Consider the following 21,860-nt stretch of genomic DNA (forward strand, 5'->3'; position numbering starts at 1 on the left):
AAACGAGAAATCTGGAATCTAGTTACTGAACATCCTGTTGTTCACGCAATTTAGGAACATTCCTCAATGGAGAGGCTGCTGTGGAGAGCTCAATTGTCTCCAATCTTCGCAACACATTGGCTACTTTCAAGCAGCCAGGTTCTAACGAGGAGTTGTTTTTGAGGAATGCAGCGTTGTAGATGATGTTGAATTCAAAGGATAACGTGCTTATTGCAAAAATCTCAAGGGTCCTCAAAGTTGATCGTCGCTCCTTGCACAAAACGAAATCACGGATGAAGCCAGTTATCAATGGTGGATTGTTTTCATTGGCATGTCACAAGCACACCGTCATAGCCCTACCACGAACAAAAGCAAGGAATTGGTGCACACATTTTGGAGAGAGGAGACACGCGTATCCCCCAACAAGAAGGATGTTTGTCGAAAGAGAATGGGGAGGAAAAGCTACATAACACACCCTGTGCACCTCTTGGATGAGTCTCAGGTGATCAAGCCAATTGATATGTCATTTAACTTTGGTATTCTACACATTGCATCTCTAGTGCATAATAACTTCTATCGTTTGATAAGTATCATATTATTCTATAGTCTAATAATCGTATCCACATTGTGCATGCTGGTCAATATACTAAGCGAGCAGGTCAGCACACAATCTATGCTAGTTAGTACATACGTAGTATGCTTGTTAACATGTTGTGTATGATATAAATTTACCATGTCAAGGATGTCACTTAGCATACTCACCATGCTAATTAACATACCTAGTTAGCACACATGCTATTTAGTTTAACCGCATATAATAGTTGCCACTGATTATGCTAGTTAGCATACCTAGTATGCTAGTTGCCACTGACTATGCTAGTTAGCGTTCGAGATTCTCCGCATGCTGCACTACAACATCCATCCCTTCATTCATGCCATCCTACTCATCCAACTCCTGAACAGAGGGCTTGTCTTGTTCAATCTTTTCTTTGCCATTTTTCTTGTCACGCACGTGGCCCACATCATCAAAAAGCTTTGACAGACCTTCAAAAAAGGTACCTTCTATTAAAACCTCTGAGATCACCCAAAATGCTAAAAACTGTTTAAATGGCAAGAAAAACAAATTATTTCAAAGAAGATAAGACCTTTATATGCTAACTAGCCTAGAGAGTATGCTACTGAGAATTATTAGCAATGAATATGCTTGACCCTAGTAAACATACTAGTGATTGTCAGTACTGTGTATGGTAGGTATTTATACAGTGAATGCAATCCCAAAACCAGTATGTTAGTTAGCATACCGATTTTTCTAGTTAGCATATTAAGTATGCTAATTAGCATATATGGAATCCTCGTAAATATTCCAAGTGTGCTAGCTAAAATACTCAATATGATATTTAACATACCTAATATGCTAGTTAGCATACCCGATATGCTAGTTAGCATACATAATATACCTGCAAGCATGCTAAGTTGGCATACCAAATATGTTAGAAAGTATGAAAAGTATGCTAGCTATCATACCCAGTATGCTATGTAGAATACTACTACTACTATGCTGTGAATGTTAATTATAATTCCATGTATGCTAATTAGTACACCCAGTATGCTAATTAGCATACCCTGTATAACTACAGGCATGCTTAGTTGGCAAAAAAAATATGCTGAATAGTATGTTCAATATGCTAACTAGCATATCCAGAATGCTATGTAGCATACTACTATTGTGCTCAGTATGTTAGTTAGCATACCCAATAAGCTAGTTAGCAGACCCAATATGCTTTATATGTTAGGTAGCATATCCAGTATGCTAGTTTGCATGCTAGTTGGTATACCCAGTATGCTTGTTAGCATGCTCGATATCCCTCTAAGCATGTTTAGTTGGCACACCAAATATGCTAGTTATGTTAATTATGCTAAATAGCATACCCTGTATTCTATGTAGCATACTACTACTATGCTCATAATGTTTATTATAATTCCATATATGCTAGTTAGCATTCCCAGTATGTTAGTTAGCATGCTAGTTAGCATATCTAGTATGCTAGTTAGCATGCCCTGTATACCTCCAAGCATGCTTAGTTGGCACACCAAATATGGTAGTTGGTATGTTCAATATGCTAACTAGCATACCTTGTATGCTATGTAGCATACTTCTACTATTCTCAGGATGCTAATTATAATTCCATGTATGCTAGTTAGCATACCCAACATGCTAGTTAGCATTACCAGCATGTTAGTTAGCATACCAAGTACGCTAGTTAGCATATCAAATATGTTAGTTAGCATATCTTGTATGCTAGTTGGCATACCCAATATGTTAGTTAGCATACCCAGTATTCTTGTTGGCATGCTAGTAAACATATCAAGTATGCTAGTTAGCATACCTTGCATACGTGCACGTATGCTTAGTTGATACACCAAATATGCTAGTTAGTATGTTCAATATGCTAACTAGCATACCCAGTATGCTCTGTAGCATATTAATTCTATGCTCAAAATGCGAATTATAATTCCATGTATGCTAGTTAGCATGCTTAGTTGGGACACCAAATATGCTAGTTAGTATGTTCAATATGCTAACTAGCATATCTAGTATGCTATTTAGCATACTACTACTATGCTTTGGATGCTAATGATAATTCAATGTATGCTAGTTAGCATACCCAATATGTTAGTTAGCGTACCCAATATGTTAGTTAGCATCCCCACTATGCTAGTTAGCATACCTGTATACCTCCAAGCATGCTTAGTTGTCACACCAAATATGCTAGTTGGTATGTTCAAAATGCTAACTAGCATACCCAGTATGCTATGTAGCATACTACTACTATGCTCAAAATGCTTCTTGTAATTCTATAATTGATATCTAGCATACCCAATATGCTAGTTAGCATACCATATGTGCTAGTTAACCAAATCACTATGCTGGTTAGCATTTTGAGAATGCTGATTAGCATACATGGAATTTATGATTATCTTACCAGTGTCTGATGGGATTGGATGATATTCCCATATAGTCTTGCACAACTACTCTACTGGCATCCTCTACTGATAGGTGGACGCCCTACATTCAATCCGAAGGGAGCAAGCAACTGCAAAGCAGAGTAGGTGGTAGCTATGTTCACAGGGCAGCTTGACCATTGTAAGTATTTCCTATTCTTCAAGTGGCATACCACAGCCGGTACACTAATCCTTCCCAGGATCATCATGCACCCCTCTATCCGTCGTAAAGCTGGCAATAGCTAAATTACATAGTGTAGTGGGGAAAAAGAGCCTTGTAGCCTGGATTGCATATGCACCAGCAAGTGCAGTAGACTTTCAATAGCATGCACTGTGGATTCCTTGACCTCTACCTCAGTCTACAAAAAAAGACAAAAAGAGCATGGTAAGTCACAGGTTAGCTGTGCACATGTACCAAACATAAGGTGCTAGTTTGAAAGTCACCAATACTTACTAGGTGAGAGGTTATGTCAATGTAAACTATCAACTTTAGTGCCCTCACAGTGAGGACACCTCAAATCATTGAGTGTCTCTTTCATTGTGTCAATTTTCACCTCGAGCTCCATTTTTCTCTTTGCATTTAGATCACACCTCTGTGATAAAGTTTGCAGTTCATTGATAGCATCATGCAGCTTCTATCGTATCGCCACAACAATTGGGTTGACCTTCACATTGCTTGCTTGCAATACCGTTGAGGCTTCTAGCTCCTGTTGTGAATTTTTGAGATCCTTTTAAGCATCATGCAATTGTGTTCTCAGATGAAGGAAAATTTTTGTGATGCGTTGTCTTGCAGCTCCGCTGCCATGATGAGAAAAAGAGCAGAGAAATGCAAGCTAAGCTTCTTTGAAGCCTACACATTTACTGAGCAGTGATCAGGGCTTGATAACAGGCCAAGTTTAATGATTAATGTATGCTAGATGCGGCTTAAAAGAGCCAAAAGATGCCTTAATGATGCCAAAAATGATTCTTCTTGAAGTGAACACAGATAGGAGATTATGATCTAGAACTGCAGTGCTTGATGTGCTCTACCGGTCTGTCTTTACGGCTCGTTGATTGGAGCTACAAGGAGGAAGTTATGGCAGTTTGAAGTTCAAGTCGGTTGCAGATCCGTACCGGATTGGGCAACTGCAACTGATGTGACATAATTGAAATGAATGCACAGGCATGAAGTGCTCATTTTCTGGAGCTCGTCGGTCTTTTCAGATCAGTGTTCGGAGTCTCGGTCGCCAAGATATTGGCCGTTTAATATTCACCGGGGGCCGGTTCCATACCGGTCTGGTCGGCTTGGTTGGTGTCTCACCTGGGAGTTTTTGTCTTACGTCCAGGTTTTAGAATGCCATTATTACTGCACATATGCAACATGGGGATGATAGAGATGCCATACAGCTTTATGAGATTATGCATAATGAAGGGTTTATACCAAACAAAGTTACTTTTACAAGCGTTCTTTCAGCTTGCGCAAATGTCGGAGCGGTAACAAAAGGTGCTCAGTTGCATGCTCAATTCATAGGTACAGGTTGAAAGCTAAATGTGATTATGGTCACCTTGCTCGTGAATATGTACAGTAAGTGTGGTCGAGTATTAGCTGCAAGGCTTTTGTTTGATAGCATTGTTAAAGAGGATGCTATCATTTGGAATGGTATCTGGATACTCTCAGAATGGAAATGGTAATGAGGCCCCTGACATTTTTGAGCAAATGGGAAGAGAGAATGTGAGGCCGCCCAATGCCACAACCTTGGCCGTCCAAAAGAAGAATTAAGGGCTTAGTGTGTGGATGGGGAAAGAAAAACAAAGAAGAAGCCTTCATGGCGGGCAGATGACGGGGGGCAGAGCGCAGGGGGAGAGGGAAACTCGCGCCAGCAACAGCGAGCATCGGGCGATGTCGAGCAAGAAGGGAGAAAGGCATAACTCGGTAGCGCGCACACATTCGGTCCAAGATGCAGCGAAATCCGCGCTGGTCCGGATTTGACCTGCCACGTCATGGAGACGGTTCCGATGCCACGTTGATAGCCGGCTTTTGGAAAATCAAAGAAAAAAAAAAAAGAAAAACTCATTTCACCCCCCCCCCCCCCCCCCCCCCCCCCCCCCCCCCCCCCCCCCCCCTCTCAGTACCCCCCCACCGTAACTCATCTTTCCCTTCCCGCCCCACGGGCATCAGATAAAACTCTTGCACTCTCTCCCCCCCATTTTCTTTACATACCATCCTCCCCCTCCTCCCCCCCCCCCCCCCCCCCCGATTTACCCTCCCCGGCAAGGCAGAAATTAAGAAGAAACCCCCCCAACCCCTCTCTCGTGCTCCCTCGGTGTGAGCCGCGTGAGACCACCCCCCCCCCCCCCCCCCCCCCCCCCCCCCCCTCACTCTTACACTCACCCCTCTCCCATTACCCTTTACCCTCTACCCTATCCTACCCCTCCCCCCCCCCCCCCCCCCCCCCCTCTTCGGCCCGCCAATATTCCCTCCACCGACCCCCCCCCCCCCCCCCTCTTCCCCACCCTCCTTCGGCCTCATTCCCTCCCCCCCCCCGGCCCGCGGATATATTCCCCCCCCACTGACTTAGTTGTCCTTCGTCCTTAAGCCCATGCAAGACAGACCACCCTCCCCCTCTCCCTCTTACCCATACAAACCCATGCCCCGCCATACCCCCTCTCTCCCTCACTCTCCCTCACACTCTCTCTCTATCCCTTATCCCCTCACCCCTCACCCTCCCTCTCTCCCTCTCACGCCTTGCGGCAGCACGCCAACTCTCTCTCTTTCTCATCCGGATGCCGCCATCACAAATCTCTCTCTCTCTCGCCTTGCGGCAGCAGCCACACACACACACACACACTCACGCACACACACACCCCCACCACACCTTCCCCCCACCTCTCCTCTCTCTCCCATGCGCAGTCCGCAGCATACCACTCACTCACACACACTCTCTCGTGCGCAGTCCGCAGCATACCACACACCCACACACACTCGCCTTGCGGCAGCAGTTGAAACACACACACACACACCCCACCACACTCCTACCCCCTCTCCTTCTGCCATGCGCAAAGAGTCCGCCATCCGCCACAGGAAAAAAAGAGAGAAAAAATATATAAATTATACATATATATATATATATACATTATATAACCCCCCCCCCCCCCCCCCTTTCCCGTGTTCCCACGCACGCATGCGCACATACATATACATATACGCACTCACCTACGAAAAAAAGATATACACACACACATGCTCCCACACATACATACATACACACATGCATAAACGTCTATGACATCGACAAACGGAAGAAGAAGGATCCAAAGCACGCGCCGCCAACGACAAAAATAGAAAATGCGCCGAAGGCATGCCCCGGCCGACTCCGAAAAGAAGTACGCTTGACACCAACGCATCGGCAGCTCGCCATTCGCCGGCTACACGCAACCTCGATGCCATCTCAGTAATTTTAGGTTATTTTACCATTATCTTCAGTTTTCACCCAAGCCATTGTAAATTTCCCTTTTGTAAATATCCTCTCTCTAAGTGACGATAACAAAGGCCCACCTAGAGATTCCCATCTTTTAATAACCATCCCCAAAACAAAGCAAGGGTCAACCACTCCGGGCCCACCACTTGCTTTGTCTCCCCGATTAAGATTACCCTAAGCACATTGGGATTACCATAATCCAAGCAGCCAACACCTATAAATTGGCACTGAGAGGTCACTATCGGGGGCGGGGGGGGGGCAACTTATGTGGAACCAAGCATTGGGTAGAGTGTAGTAGGAGGGATTGACACCATCACCATCACGGGGAGAGGGTTTAGGGTCTTGTGTGTTGGGTTTGCCTTGGAAATTGCACCATGGGAAGGGACTCACACCCATCTCTCGACTCCAATGGTCGATGCACACACGTATGCACGCTCTTGGCAATGAACATTTGCAGTCATTGAGTCGCCCTAGAGAACGCACCAAGTAGGTTTCACCATCTCTTCCCCCTACCTCTCTACCACCATGGCATGCCACCTTGTAAATATTGCAGAAATAATTCACCCTCACACCCCCGAGGTTGTTTTCATCAATTGCGAGTGTTCTCTCTGTGTGTGTGTGTGTGTGTGTGTGTGTGTGTGTATGTAGGCTTGCGGTGTTCATATCATCGTGGGCTTTGCGTCCTAGCCGCTCAAAGCTAGGTGGTGCCCCTTGTTCGCTTTACCGTGGCAGGCTCAAGGCGAGCCATTCGGTCCCCGACGTTTTAGAGGCCGTCGGGGTTCGGGGTCTGCTTTGCGTCCGTCAACGTCAATGACGCCGGCGCCATTGCAAAAAGAGGGCACACACTATTAATAGCGGGATGTCTTGGCATGAGGGTATTGCAAGCCAACGAGTGAAGGGTGTATTGCAGGTTAACGAGGGCTATCAAAGAGAGGGGAAGGCTCTCGACCTCAAAGGGGGGGCTTGCCATCCCTCTCGTTCTCTCTCTCATATTGAAGGGCGAAGACCTCGAGGGCACAAAGCCAAGGAGGAGGTAAGCTCGAGCTTGGCGAGGACCGAAGCAAGGCTCAAAGAAAGACTCGAAGGAAGGCTCTCGAAGTAGAGCTCTGATGACCGAGCAAGGCTATCTCTCTCTCTCTCTCTGTCTCTCTCTCTCTCTCGATCTCCAATCCAACCAAAACAAGGCGTGCTCTCTCCGAGCAAGGAAAGCAAAGGAAAGGAAGGGGCAAACTCCTTCTATAGGAAATCTCTCTCGCTAGTTCTCGAAGCCAATGGGAAGCAATAGAGCTTGATCAAGCCAAGGAAAAAGGGCATTTCGAGCAAAGTCGATAAAACAAGAAACCAAGATCGGAGCAAGCCAAGGCAAGAAAGACAGAACGAGGGGCAAAGCAAAAATGAAGTCTCTCTCTCATCGAGCATAAGATGAGCGGCCATGATCAAGAAGGCAAGGAGAAAATGAGGTTAAGTGAGGAAAAGGAGCACTGCAGAAAGCTCTTGACTGCTATCTAAGCAGGGAAAGACCAACATAGAAAGATAAAGTTTACAGAACCTAAGGTCAGTTGAGGCAGATTAAGCGACAGGAGAAAATTTCCATCAATGTCATCAACAAATGTTTGATTAGTCATTTTGTTAAGTCCGGTGTCGTTAACGGCCCGATTAATTCTGTAAAACGGGAGCTTAAACTCCTAGTTAGCAGATGATCCAAGTGACGGTGCTGTTATTAGCCCGCCTTGGCTAAAGATTAAGTTGTACTCAAACATATTAATCAATTAATTGATGATTACGGCGATTACCAGAGTTAGTTGCATCAATTGTTCTTGTTCTTTCTCTTTCTCACCTCCCACAGCCAGAGGCCCAGCGCCTGCCCGGCTCACGTAGCGAACACATATCCCCCGACATCTTTGGTGAACGCGACGCGAAACGAGCCGGGGTGGGAGATGTAGATGGAGATTCCAGCGGAGATGAAGAAATTATTTGAAGAATTTATCACACATGTTTCTAATGGAAAATCAGGAGTTCCAGATTTTTCCAAGATGATGCAAGTGATGCAAGGATCATTGCATGAAGTAGAATCCGTGAAGAAAAAGAAGCAGATAAGAAGCTTTAAATGCAGCATTGGATGCAGTTGCGATGAAAGATGAATGTTTGATGGTGAATATGATCCAAACGGCTACCTAGAGTATTACGAGCAAGAAATGAAGCATGAAAGAGTGCCAGAAGTTCAAATGATTGCAGAGTTTGACCAGCTTGTGTGTGACGATATTAAGGAGCAAGTTCAAGTTATTGCAAGAACATATGCAGATAATTGGGATGCTTTTGCAGAAGCAATTTTACAGGGGATCTCAGTGAATAAAGACCTGGAGCTTCAAAAAATTCAAAGCAGACAAGATGAGGATCCATTTTTCTTAATGCAAAAAGCATATCATACAGGTGATCAATATTCTATCCGAGCTAAGTTAGAATCTGTTAATGATGCATGTCTTCTGGAAGACAAGACATTATTGCATGCAGATGATGATTTCATCGTAGATACTGTTTATGCTTGATTGGGATTGTCTTCTTTATTCCAAAGCAGATATGACTCTATGGATGCTAAGCATGCAGTCATATCCTCTCAAAGTGACATAAATGAGAAAGCAGGTTTCTCAGAGCCAGAACATGGTTTGCATACAAGCATAGTTGCTAGCAGTGATCAAGAAACATGTTTGTCAGAGTCAATATGTGATGTGGATGCCCATTTGGAGTGCTCTTTGGGTATAGAACATGAAGAGAATGCTTATGCAACATTACATGCAAAAGAAATTGTTTTGGATGATGCTATACAAGAGGGTTTCATGTCTATGGCTGCATTGCAGGACACTGGTGATGATGTAGATGTATTTGATGCTCAACCATATGTATTTGATGTGAACCAAGACAAAGATTATGATTATGGAGATGCATATTCAGAGGGGGTGATGGATGATAATCAGTTTATGACTTCTACGGGTTACAGGGTTTGCTATGATGATGCTATGGAAAAAGAAATTGATGCTATCTTTGTAATGCATGCTGAGACTTGTGCTATTGAAGTGGAAAGATATTTGAATGGGAGTGTGAAGCTGCCAGAACAATTCGTACCTATGTATGCAACAAGCCATGAGGTTTCTTGTGATAATACTCACAAACTAGGTGGTTCTTCCAAGGAGGAAGATATGGAGCTTATGGATCTGCTTGATGATGTGTTAGAGGAATTTCGAGCTCCTTGTGACAAAAGTAGTGAAGAACATCCTGCAACATATGATGAAGAGCTTATGTTTCTTTTGGATGAGGCTCTAGAGGAGTTTGTGCCTACTAGAGAAGGCAGCCATGCAGCATTTGTGGTATCAAATGAACTGATGGCATTCAATGACTCACAAATGCACACTGATATTTTGGAAACCATAGTGACTGAATTGACTTTGCCTCTGGGTTCTGCTATGATGGAAATTTGGGACTTTTTGTTCCTATGCTATGAGAAAGTTTGTGGAGATGCAATATACTTGAAATATGATCATCCTCTACCTTATGACCCAGGAGGTTATCATGCTAGCTATGATTGCTGTCAGTTACTTTATATTCCATATGATCCTGGAGGATGGTACAAAATTTTTAAAGGAATGCTCACAATTGGGCAAATGATTAGTTTCCCGTTTGATCCCGGGGGCTAATAAAGTGTAAAGTTCCAGATTTGAAGAGTACCAGCTATCTGTTGCAGCAGATTGCATGGTACAAGGTTTTGTTTTCTAGATTATGCTAAGTCAGAATAGTTTTGGTTATGCATTCAATAAGATTACATGGCTGGCTTCCAGTTGACTTCTTTGGATAATTGATGAAGTATCTTCACATCTATTGAGTTGGTTCTGCTAACAAAACTTGAAGTAAACTACTTGACGGCCATTCCATGTGCAGACAAAGTAAGGCATACTTGAGCTTGACAGGGTTCCTTAAAGAGAGCTTAATGGTCAAGCCGTGTGAATCATTAACTGGAGCACTTGAGTCTGGCAGGGTTCACTAAACAGATTATCCATAATTGAATGCTTTGAAGATACGGCAGATATAGTTCATAGATTTTTGATGGGCAGCTACCTAATGGTTAAGCTAGAACATTGATGATAGGGTATAAGTCTTATTTCATTTTTCATATAGTTATGTGAGTCTGATGATGGGTAAGGAGTTTCAAGTACCTAAAGCAGATGCAGATTGAAGTGCTGTTGGCACAGACCGGAGGTTGTGTAGGTTCAGAGGGGGTGAATGTCGTGCAGCTCCGCTGCCATGATGAGAAAAAGAGCAGAGAAATGCAAGCTAAGCTTCTTTGAAGCCTACACATTTACTGAGCAGTGATCAGGGCTTGATAACAGGCCAAGTTTAATGATTAATGTATGCTAGATGTGACTTAAAAGAGCCAAAATATGCCTTAATGATGCCAAAAATGATTATGCTTGCAGTGAACACAGATGAGAGATTATGATCTAGAACTGCAGTGCTAGAAGTCCTCTACCGGCCTGTCTTTACAGCTCGTCGATTGGAGCTACGGTGAAGAAGTTATGGCAGTTTAAAGTTTGAGTCGATTGCAGATCCGTACCGGATTGGGCAACTGCAGCTAAGGTGACAGAGATGAAATGAATGCATGGGCCTGAAGTGCTCTACTTCTGGAGCACGTCGGTCTTTTCAGATTGGTGATTGGAGTTCCGGTCGCCAAGATATTGGCCGATAAAGATTCACTGGGGGTCGGTTCCGTACCACTCTGGTCGGCTCGTACGGAGTGCCATCTGGGAGATTTTGGCTCTCGCTAGGGATTTGGAGTGCAGCAAAGTAAGTGACTCGAGGAGAATCTTGTCCAAAATCATTAGGAAAAGTTTGGACTAAAAAATGGGCATTGTAAGAATCGTTGATGTGGCATAGCTTTCAAAAAGTGGGGATCGGTAAATTTTTTGCAAATAAGATCCAAACTTGTCGGAGGTTGGATATTTAGAATCTACTCTTCAAATGCTATCTATTGATATATAGCATGCATGTATCGGACATTGCCTTCATGTAGATCTAGAAAAAGGTGATTTTAGATTACCGTAACAATAACAAAACCTGGCTAATTGAAAAAAAATGGCATAACTTTCATAGAAGTCATCCAAACTTTTCGGACCTTGGCTCTTTAGAATCCATTTTTCAAGAACTTTCCAATGATAGGTCATATCATGGGGTTCTAAGCAATATTTAGAGGGGTCTATCGGGTTGCTTTCTTTTGTACAACTTTGATGATGTGGCACTCTTAAAAGGCCCAAAAATGAGTTCAAAATTTTCCTAATGATTATCTCCTGCATTGCATTGATAGCAGCTACATGTATGTCAAATGTGGTGTACGTCTCATTAAGTATAAAAAGTGCTTGAAGAGCTTCATGTTCGAATGTGACCTCTCGGAATGCATTGATTGCGGGATATAACCAACAAGGCAGTGCCGATATGCATGACAAATGTGGTGCCCTACAAGGGCCTAAAGCCGCCCGCTAAAAGCTGAGGCCGCCCATGGGATGCCGCCCACAAGGGCTTAAAGTTAATTTAGTGTGGAAATAAAAAGAAAAAGGGAATAAAGAAAAGCGTGAGCAGGCAGCGATGACGGGCAGCGCAGGGGAAGAGGAAGAGCTTGCGCCCGCCTATGGGTTGCTCTGACGAGCGCGAGGATGAAGCAAAAACTGTCCAGCATGGCAAGGTTACCTCTTTCGGCGTCAGTCCCGGCGATTTTCACGCTAGTCGAACCCTGGCCCTGCCACGTCATTGGGCCGACTCCCGCGCCACGTCAATGACGCCGGGAGCCACTACTAGAGGGGGGGGGGGGGGGGGGGGGGGGGGGGGGGCATGCTAATAATAGGGGGATGCCTTTTGCATGGGCGGTTATAGCAAGAAAAAACGAGGAAAGGAGGAGTTAACGAGGGCTATCACAGAGAGGGGAAGGCTCTCGACCTCAAGGGGGGGCTTGCCATCCCTCTCGTTCTCTCTCTCGTATTGAAGGGCGAAGAAAAGGAGGCGAATACCTCGAGGGCACAAAGCCAAGGAGGAGGTGAGCTCGAGCTTGGCGAGGACCGAAGCAAGGCTCAAAGAAAGACTCGAAGGAAGGCTCTCGAAGTAGAGCTCTGATGACCGAGCAAGGCTATCTCTCTCTCTCTCTCTCTCTCTCTCTCTCTCTCTCTCTCAATCTCCAATCCAACCAAAACAAGGAGTGCTCTCTTCGAGCAAGGAAAGCAAAGGAAAGGAAGGGGCAAACTCCTTCTATAGGAAATCTCTCTCGCTAGTTCTCGAAGCCAGTGGGAAGAAATAGAGCTTGAGCAAGCCAAGGAAAAAGGGCATTCCAAGCAAAGTCGATAAAATAAGCAACCAAGATCGGAGCAAGCCAAGGCAAGAAAGACAGAACGAGGGGCAAAGCAAAAATGAAGTCTCTCTCTCTCATCGAGCATAAGATGAGTGGCCATGATCAAGAAGGCAAGGAGAAAATGAGGTTAAGTGAGGAAAAGGAGCTCGCAGAAAGCTCTTGAGTGCTATCTAAGCAGGGAAAGACCAACATAGAAAGATAAAGTTTACAGACCCTAAGGTCAGTTGAGGCAGACTAAGCGACAGGAGAAAATTTCCATCATTGTCATCAACAAATGTTTGATTAATCATTTTGTTAAGTCCGGTGTCATTAACGGCCCGGTTAATTCTGTAAAACGGGAGCTTAAACTCCTAGTTAGCAGATGATCCAAGTGACGGTGCTGTTAACATCCCGCCTTGGCTAAAGATTAAGTTGTACTCAAACATATTAATCAATTAATTGATGATTACGGCGATTACCAGAGTCAATTGCATCAATTGTTCTTGTTCTTTCTCTTTCTCACATCCCACAGCCAGAGGCCGAGCGCCTGCCCGGCTCACGTAGCGAACACATATCCCCCGACAGCGTTGCAAATCCTCCAAGTCAAAAATGAAAGGCTTTTTGCCTTCTGCTGATTGCTACGACGAGACAATGGTGCGCCCTTGGAAGCTGACCTATTGCTCATACCTACTCGGCCCGATTTGTCCTCCCACATTTCAACTAACTCATCCTCATGTTTTGGAACTTGATGCTGAGAATTATGAATCCTCCACTTGTTGACATGGCCCTCAAAGTAGCCCTTCTCACGAAGATCCTGCAAATACTGCCTCAATGAACTTAGCCCAATTGAACTTCATGGTTGTACCACTTGCAATCAACACAAGACTGAATTCTTTGACAAATCCCTTTGTAAAAGTAGAGCTGATCTCCATGTTTGTTGGACCCTTCTGGTAGACCTCATGGTGTAACTGCATCACTTGCTCATATATGTTGCTGTTGCGGATGCAATTGCATTTAATGCAGTACTGGCTGGGATCCTTCCTCTATTTGAACACAGTGAACCATTCCACATCAGTGAGCTACTCCCACCTCACCAATTTGGAATCCTAACCACTCATGGAGAGGCCATAAGCAGCATGAAATCTTCCATAGTTACACATAATTTCTATTGCAATGGGATCTCCACTTTTGAGGCTCTCCATCGGCAGATTGCACACATGCAATATGAACCTTAGCAAAAACCAAAAGGTTACATGATCAAGAGAGTATAATCTGACAAAATACATTCCATCTACATATGTAATGCCCCTCTCTCTCTCTCTCTCTCTCTCTCTCTCTCTCTCTCTCTCTCTCTGGTTGTGAATGCCAAATCCACTACTCATTGGGGAGCCGATCCAAGACTTCATGCAGGGGACACTGAACAAAGGAACACACACACACTCATAGGGGAGGGAGGGAGGGGGGGGAGGGGGGGAAGAGAGAGAGAGAGAGAGAGAGAGAGAGAGAGAGAGAGAGAGAGAGAGAGAGAGAGAGAGAGAGATCTTGACCCGTTCCTTCCTTTGCCTGCATGCGTGAATTGTGACATTGGGGATCCTTGGGAATCAGGCAGCTTAACTCTTTTGCAAGGTGGAGGAGAAGTAGTTGTAGACTTGGCCCTACTGTGTTTCTTGGTTGGTGGATAGTCGAACGAGTCCTCGGAGGTCTCTCATTGGTAGTCCAAGCTCTCTCTCTCTCTCTCTCTCTCTCTCTCTCTCTCTCTCTCTCCCCCCCCTCCCGCCCCCCGCAGCGTGTGAAGAAACAACTAAAGGCTACTTGGCAAAACCCCACGTCTCTTGCCTATGGCCCCCATGCCTCGCTTCTTTGCATGCATTAGGAAACTTTTGAACTCATTTTTGGGCCTTTTAAGAGTGCCACATCATCAAAGTTGTACAAAAGAAAGCAACCTGGTAGACCCCTCTAAATATTGCTTAGAACCCCATGAAATGACCTATCATTGGAAAGTTCTTGAAAAATGGATTCTAAAGAGCCAAGGTCCGAAAAGTTTGGATGACTTCTATGAAAGTTATGCCATTTTTTTTCAATCAGCCAGGTTTTGTTACCGTTACGGTAATCTAAAATCACCTTTTCTAGATCTACATGAAGGCAATGTCCGATACATGCATGCTGTATATCAACAGATAGCATTTGAAGAGTAGATTCTAAATATCCAACCTCCGACAAGTTTGGATCTTATTTGCAAAAAAAAAAAAACCGATCCCCACTTTTTGAAAGCTATGCCACATCAACAATTCTTACAAGGCGCATTTTTGAGTCCAAACTTTTCCTAATGCTTCATCAATACACTTCACTGAGTAAAGTCCCCGCCAAAACTAACTGCTGAGAATGGAAAAAGGGAGCCTTGGCTCACCAAGTTAAAATTTGAGTTCAAAAAATGTCCTATCACTCAACCTTCCATGATTGCATCCCAATCATTTTAAATACACAATTCCATATAGTCATCCTAAATATTGTCCTTATGCTAACGATGTGTGCTTGTTGGCACATACTAACTAACACAAAAAGAGTGACATGTTAACATGCTTACACCCTAGTACCTTGTTGATGCAGGAGAGTATGTGAGTGGACATCCCACGCCTGAAAAGCCCCACAACAGTAGATCTAAAGCAAGAGAGGAGGAGGAGAGCAAGAGAGATTTTGAAAAATGGGATGAAAAACGTAGAAGAGAAGCCACGGGTTTTGTTTTTGCAGGTGACGTCGGTATAACCATCAGTATCTACATCAGTATGCAAATCAGTAAGAGCGTCGGTACCGCCATCTGTATCACCGTCGGAATTAAAAAATTAATTTTTTTAAAAACTTGAGTCTCCTTCTAGATTTAACCTCGCATATATCGACGCCCACCATCAATGTCAGTAATTTGGCGTTGATATTGAGTTGATCTCTTGTAGTGTTATAGTGGCTTCTACAATAAATTGGAGCAACTAAATAAGGAGTTGGAGATGCTCAAGAACTCACCAATTTTGATCTACAAGAGGTTGATTGCAAGGAGACATAGGTCAAAGCAATCACCAAAATTATATCTAGAGCAGGTGCCAACACTCATTCGGACCGGCTTAAAGAAGAATTGGACTCCTTTGCAGGTGCTTGATTCTCAAAGTGCAAGAAAATTTCTCTTACTTTTTTGGAATTTATGAGATTCTACTTGAGCTATGCATATAATTTCTATCACACCAGCAACATTTCAACTACAGATTCAAAATAAAAGAAGCCTCCCCCCCCCCCCCCCCCCCCCCCCCCTTTTTTAATCCTTCTAAGCACAAAATTTATCTTAAACTAGTATGGGACAAGAGTAATAAAAATAAGGTAAAACCAAGTTAAGCTTTATCATAGTAACCACCGTAAACACAAACACACAGAGCATCAATAGCTCAGAGAGAGAGAGAGAGTGAAGTCTCAATCTTGTAAAGTGAGTGGAACCTCCCTATAAAGGGTATTTTTGTATTATTTTAATGGCATTTGTCTAGGGCCTTTGAGCCTTTTGTGTCTACAGAGAGGGGATTTTGGATAGATGTGTGTGCATGCCAAGATCATGTAGAGTGAATTTGAGAGGGCTTTTTGCCAATGCTTTTACCCGTCGTTTGCATGGAGCCAAAAGTATGTTTCTTGTGGGGCTTCTTTGTGCAGGGATGTGTGCCTACAAAGTCCAAGAATAGTGATTTTGAGTGTGTTTCCCGGAAACCAAGTGGATGTTGGAGGTCATAGCATAGCTCACAACCCACCAAAATAATGTCAATCCGGTGGATCGGAACCCTGCTAGTGCATGAAGGCGTGGATGCACCAAATGTGACAGATTGAGGACTCTAATGAGAGAGTAGGAGTTAGTGATTAGAGAAGAGGGAATGCAAGAAGAGATGGAAGCTCTTCGAACACACACCTCGATCCATCACTCAAGTCTCACAAGCTTAAGGAAATGATGCTAATCTCTCACCAATGACGAACATTCACACACAAAATCATGCACACGCAAGAATATGGAAGCCAAGATTAGAGAAATGCAATGCCATTGCCTCAAAACACACACTCTAATAAAGCACACACATGAAGAAAGTGCACAACACATGAGAAAATTAGTAAGAGGAGAGAATGATTAGATAAAATTAGAGACTAATAGTCACAAATCTAAGCATCACAACACATAGAGACATGTGAGAGAAGCATAGAGAGACAAGTAGCTTTGCATTATCAACCCAATGCTAGCTACAATGTGAGAGGGGAACTCCATCTCCATAGCTACCTCTCTCCTCTACTCTCCACCCTAGCTCTCAAAAGAATGAGGTTCACATTGTAGCATTTGACGTTTATACCTAGAGTTTTTTAAGAAGTGGATGGCCACCCAAATGTGCATAAAAGGCCTAGGCTCACAAATACAAGCTGGAACTTTCATAAAGCCCGTAGATACAAGAAAAGTATGTATACACATGTGTGTATACATCAATGGAAGCGCAATGCATGTTGTTGATGCTCACCCATCAACACTCCTCCTTTACAAAGGTGTGTCATCATAGAAATGATAGTTTTATTATGTATATGAAAATAAAAGAAATTCTAAACTAAGGTCTCATACTTGGATGCTTAGAGGGAAAAAACCCAAAGGGAAATAAGTGCCTCTAGTATGTGCACATGTATCTATTGCACCATAATCAATCTACACAAATCAAGGGTCTAGTGCAACCAGGAGGGATAAGAGAACTCTCTCTAAACAATAAAATCTACGGTCTCCTAGCTCTCTATCTAATGGTCATCGGTTGGCTAGCACCTCGCTCCATGTCAATGGTAAACTCCATAGCACAAGTAATGGGTCTAGGGATGTGTTAGCGGGTCGCCGCGAGGATGTCTGCAGCATAGCTCTTTTGCACTAACATAATGTCAATATGCAAGGAAGCAACTCGAGGTGGGGCACGAAGACTTAATGAGAGTGTCAATCTCACCAAAGTGAACTCAAGGGCTACTCGTTCTACGACAAAATCAAATCAACCACTCCCTAGTCAGACAATCAGTATGCGTCCAATCTCAATACTCAATGTCATCACACCTTTTCGGTATCCAAACGAATTCGGAATGTCATGAAACTTAAGGAGAGGTATCACAACACTTATGGACTCAATCCTACCAAGTTTTGTCACCATCTGGGAAGGTACATAAATCATGATCCATCACAAAAAATGTGCAAAAAACTGAAACGAAAGTACTTGGAAAGATCTACCTTAAGCATAGAAACACTTATCCATGGTCAAAACATCAAAAAACAATCATTTTAACTCCCAAATCAATGCATCTAGCTCACAAACGGTACATCGTGAACCACAACAGAATTGTAAATGATTACACTTAGATTGTAGAGCAAGAGACAAGGAATGCAATGTGCTATTTGGAATAGAATTCTGATTACCCGTTCAGGAGAAAAGAGGATTACAAGTTGTAGTCACAAGAAGCCTCCACAGTGCACGTTTTCTTTCTTCAGCTAATGATAATTTTTCTTCAAATCTAAGGGTTTTGACTTTAAAAGTTAGGGGTCTTTCCCATGGCCATCCGGCCTCTTACAAGGGGTAGACTCAGAGAAATAAAAAAGGGTATGGTCTAATCTCATCATGATTATAACTCATCTTAGGCTAAATAACACAGTTTTTTTCCAAAAAAATAGAGTGTCCACCGCCGCAGCGGACCTCTGCAGCATAGCTCTTTTGCACTAACGTAATGTCAATATGCAAGGAAGCGACTTGGGGTGGGGCACGGAGACTTATGAGAGTGTCAATCTCACCAAAGTGAACTCAAGGGCTACTCGCTCTACGACAAAAGCAAATCAACCACTTCCTAGTCAGACAATTAGTATACCTCCAATCTCAACACTCAACGTCATCACGCCTTTTCGGTATCCAAACACATCCGGAATGTCAGGAAAGTTAAGGAGAGGTATCACAACACTTATGGACTCAATCCTACCAAGTTCTGTCACCATCTGGGAAGGTACATTAATCACGATCCATCACAAAAAATGTGAAGAAAACTGAAATAGAAGTACTTGGAAAGATCTACCTTAAGCATAGAAACACTTATCCATGATCAAAACATTAAAAAAAAAACATTTTAATTGCCAAATCAATGCATTTAGCTCACAAACGGTACGTCGCGAGCCACAACAAAATTGGAAATGATTACACTTAGATTGTAGAGCAAGAGACAAGGAACGCAATGTGCTATTCAGAATAGAATTCTGATTACCCGTTCAGGAGAAAAGAGGATTACAAGTTGTAGTCACAAGAAGCGTCCACAGTGCACGTTTTCTTTCTTCAGCTAATGATAATTTTTCTTCAAAACTAAGGGTCTTGACTCTAAAAGTTAGGGGGATTTCCCATGGCCATCCGGCCTCTTACAAGGGGTTGACTCAGAGAAATAAAAAAGGGTATGGTCTAATCTCATCATGATTATAACTCATCTTAGGATGAATTACAGGGTTTTTTCTGAAAAAATAGAGTGTCCACCTCAAGGAAGTAGAGCTTGTAGTCATAGTTGAAGAGGAGGGTGTCTCTTGTATGGCCAGGAGCTGAGTGAGAGACCTGCTAACCACTGCATATGAGCCTTGTAGCTTCTCATTTTGTTCCTTTTCTCTGGTTAGCTCCTCCTCGAGGCGTTGCTGTTCGATCTGTAATGCGGAGTTCGTCTCGTTGAATTGTTGCACTTCTTTGTAATAGTATGTTTCATTTTCTCGTTCTCTCTGCAACTCCGATTGCGCCTTGACTTGTGCGTTCTTTAGTGCTTCAATTTGTTGCTTTAACTGCCAGGATTTTGCTGCTGCTCTAGATGCCTCCTTTTTGTTATCTTCTAACTCCAGCTCCTTGAGGTTGTAAAGAGCTCTTTGACATTGGAATTGCAGTTTGATATGCTCTAAGTGACCGTCAATGTCAAATGAGCTAACTATCTCCGCTCCTTCTTTTATGGCCGCTTGTGTGCGTGGCGTTCTTGGCCCATGCTAGTCCTTTTGGCTCTAATCCGATTGCTCAGCCATCTCATCTTGCTTTTCCTTTTGTTTCAAACCCTCTAATGCATCAGAGGTTGTGGGAGGCTTTGTCTGTGATTCTGTTTGTTGATTCATTTGTTGTTCCGTCTGCTTTTCATCGACCCTTTGCTCCGACTTTCTTGCACTTTCTCCTTTCTCTTGTTTTGACCTCTCTGAAAGTGTCTCAGCATCCTTGGGAGAACCGAGGTCTTGATCTTGTTGGTCCTGTGTTGTGTTGTCCCTCTCCTTGCGAGTGACTTTTCTCCTTTTTATTCTTTCCAGATCCGTCAGATGATTCTAGATCATCGACGCGTTGCTTCTTTGATTCTTCTTGCTGGCTCTGCTCCATCTTTCGCTTGAGCTCATTGTGAATTCGTTGCTGCATGGTGCTGGCAATTTCCCATTTCTCTTCAGCTTCCTTCCTCTTTTGTTGCTTGATCCTTTCCAAGGCCTCTGTTTGCCTATGTATCAGCGGAGCATTCTCGACTTCATCGTCTTCTTTCTCGTCATCCACCTCTGTTTCTTGGGTTTGATGCTGATCTTTCTTTTGTTGGTGGAGCTTTTCCCTCAATGCCTGAGCCTCCTCCATTGTCCTCCTGGCATGAGTGATGGGGATATCTTTTGCCAAATGTGCAACCTTTTTCTTTAACCGAGTATATCCCAGGGTGTATGGGCTATCCTTCTCTTCCTCCGAAGACTGGTACTCAGAAGGAGTATCTCTTGGGTGGGATCCCTCTTTGTGCTACTAGCCGACCTCTAGGAACCCAAACCTATCTATGTCCCTCATAAAATCCTTGTGCCTCTAGTGGCCGTCTAGAAGGTAGTCATCCTTCTGGTGCGCCCTCATGTGCTCTATGGTTGCTATTCACACAAGTGTGTCATCACTAGACAAACGACAAACATCTATCATGAAGCTCTCTACAGGTAACATAAACCTGTCTAGTCCTATGGTAGGCTCTATTAGTTGAGCTACAGCTAGAATCGCTCATGTGACCTGCTAAAATAGCACTACACTAGGGTGTAGGGGCCAAACTAGGCTCTAATGGATCTGGTATCTGTGGTGTGGTCTCTATGGTGTTCTTGTCAATGTGGTCTATAGGTAATTTATGTAACAATGTCTCAAGTTGTATGTGTTTTCTCCATGATTGGGGAATGTGGTCATGTCTTTGCAAGAAAAAATGGCTCTATGGTAACATCTGTATGATGTGGCTGCTCTATAGGTGAATCACTCGATGATATGTCACTTTGCTGTGTAGCAATGTGATGAGCAACATCTCTCAACGCTATGGGTTCAGTCTCATAATGATGAGGCTCACTTTGTGGTACGCTAGGCTCTAGATTTACATCTGGTGGCATAGTCCTAGGAATTGCTCTCAAAGGAACACAATCACTCATTGGTCTAGGAGGTGATATGTGACCTCACTAGGTGGCAGTTGTCGTAGGTAGTCTAGCTCTATAGCATGCTGAATCTAGCAGTGGTCACAGCGTATATTGCAATCCTACGGACAACACATAGATGGCATGATCAGTGCCTCTATATACTCGCTCTCAAGGATCTCGATCGAACAAAAGCATGGCGCTCACACTCGAAGGTGACTTGCAAGGTGTGCTAGACTCTTGTATATACCTGCGTCCACATACGTTGGTGCAGCCAAAGTGTGTCGAATCTAGAAGATGGCATGTGAAGATGTATGCAGGCAAGAAAAGGCATGGCAAAAGACTGGAGCAGCTAGGAGGATCATGGGATGGCAGGTAGCAGCGGAAGTGTATGCATGATGCGGCTTATAGGCTAGGGAAGGGTCCATAAGGGGCTAATTTGGATAGCAAGTGAAGGAGATGCAAAGTGCAGCCTTTGGGTCCAGGAATGAAGAGTTTGAAATGCTGAAGGAGCAGGTTCAGACGGCTCATCAAACCGAGCTACGGAGCCCAAGTTATTGAAGGTTGAAGCTTTAATGGTTTGCAGATTCTTGCCGGACAGGGCAGCTGAGAACAGGTGATCCAAGTG

General features: G+C 43.7%; 1 protein-coding gene across 1 annotated transcript; it reads left to right on the forward strand.

Annotated features, from left to right (window-relative positions):
- Positions 1-9,025: 9,025 nt before the first annotated feature.
- On the forward strand, positions 9,026-10,129 carry LOC147456711 (uncharacterized). The gene is made up of 2 exons (XM_086513880.1): positions 9,026-9,428; positions 9,513-10,129. Exons 1-2 carry the CDS (start codon positions 9,026-9,028, stop codon positions 10,127-10,129), a joined length of 1,020 nt encoding a protein of 339 aa, XP_086370006.1.
- Positions 10,130-21,860: the final 11,731 nt, after the last annotated feature.

The sequence above is a fragment of the Adiantum capillus-veneris genome, chromosome 6, assembly GCF_014529385.1.
Source record: "Adiantum capillus-veneris isolate H3 chromosome 6, ASM1452938v2, whole genome shotgun sequence".
Classification (NCBI taxonomy): domain Eukaryota; kingdom Viridiplantae; phylum Streptophyta; class Polypodiopsida; order Polypodiales; family Pteridaceae; genus Adiantum; species Adiantum capillus-veneris.

Bases quoted from the DNA above. Each gene is read 5' to 3' on its own strand.
- LOC147456711 (XM_086513880.1), top strand. From the start codon at position 9,026: ATGGATGCTAAGCATGCAGTCATATCCTCTCAAAGTGACATAAATGAG. The intron at 9,429-9,512 runs GTTACAGGGTTT...GTGCTATTGAAG, and splicing joins TCAGTTTATGACTTCTACGG to TGGAAAGATATTTGAATGGG.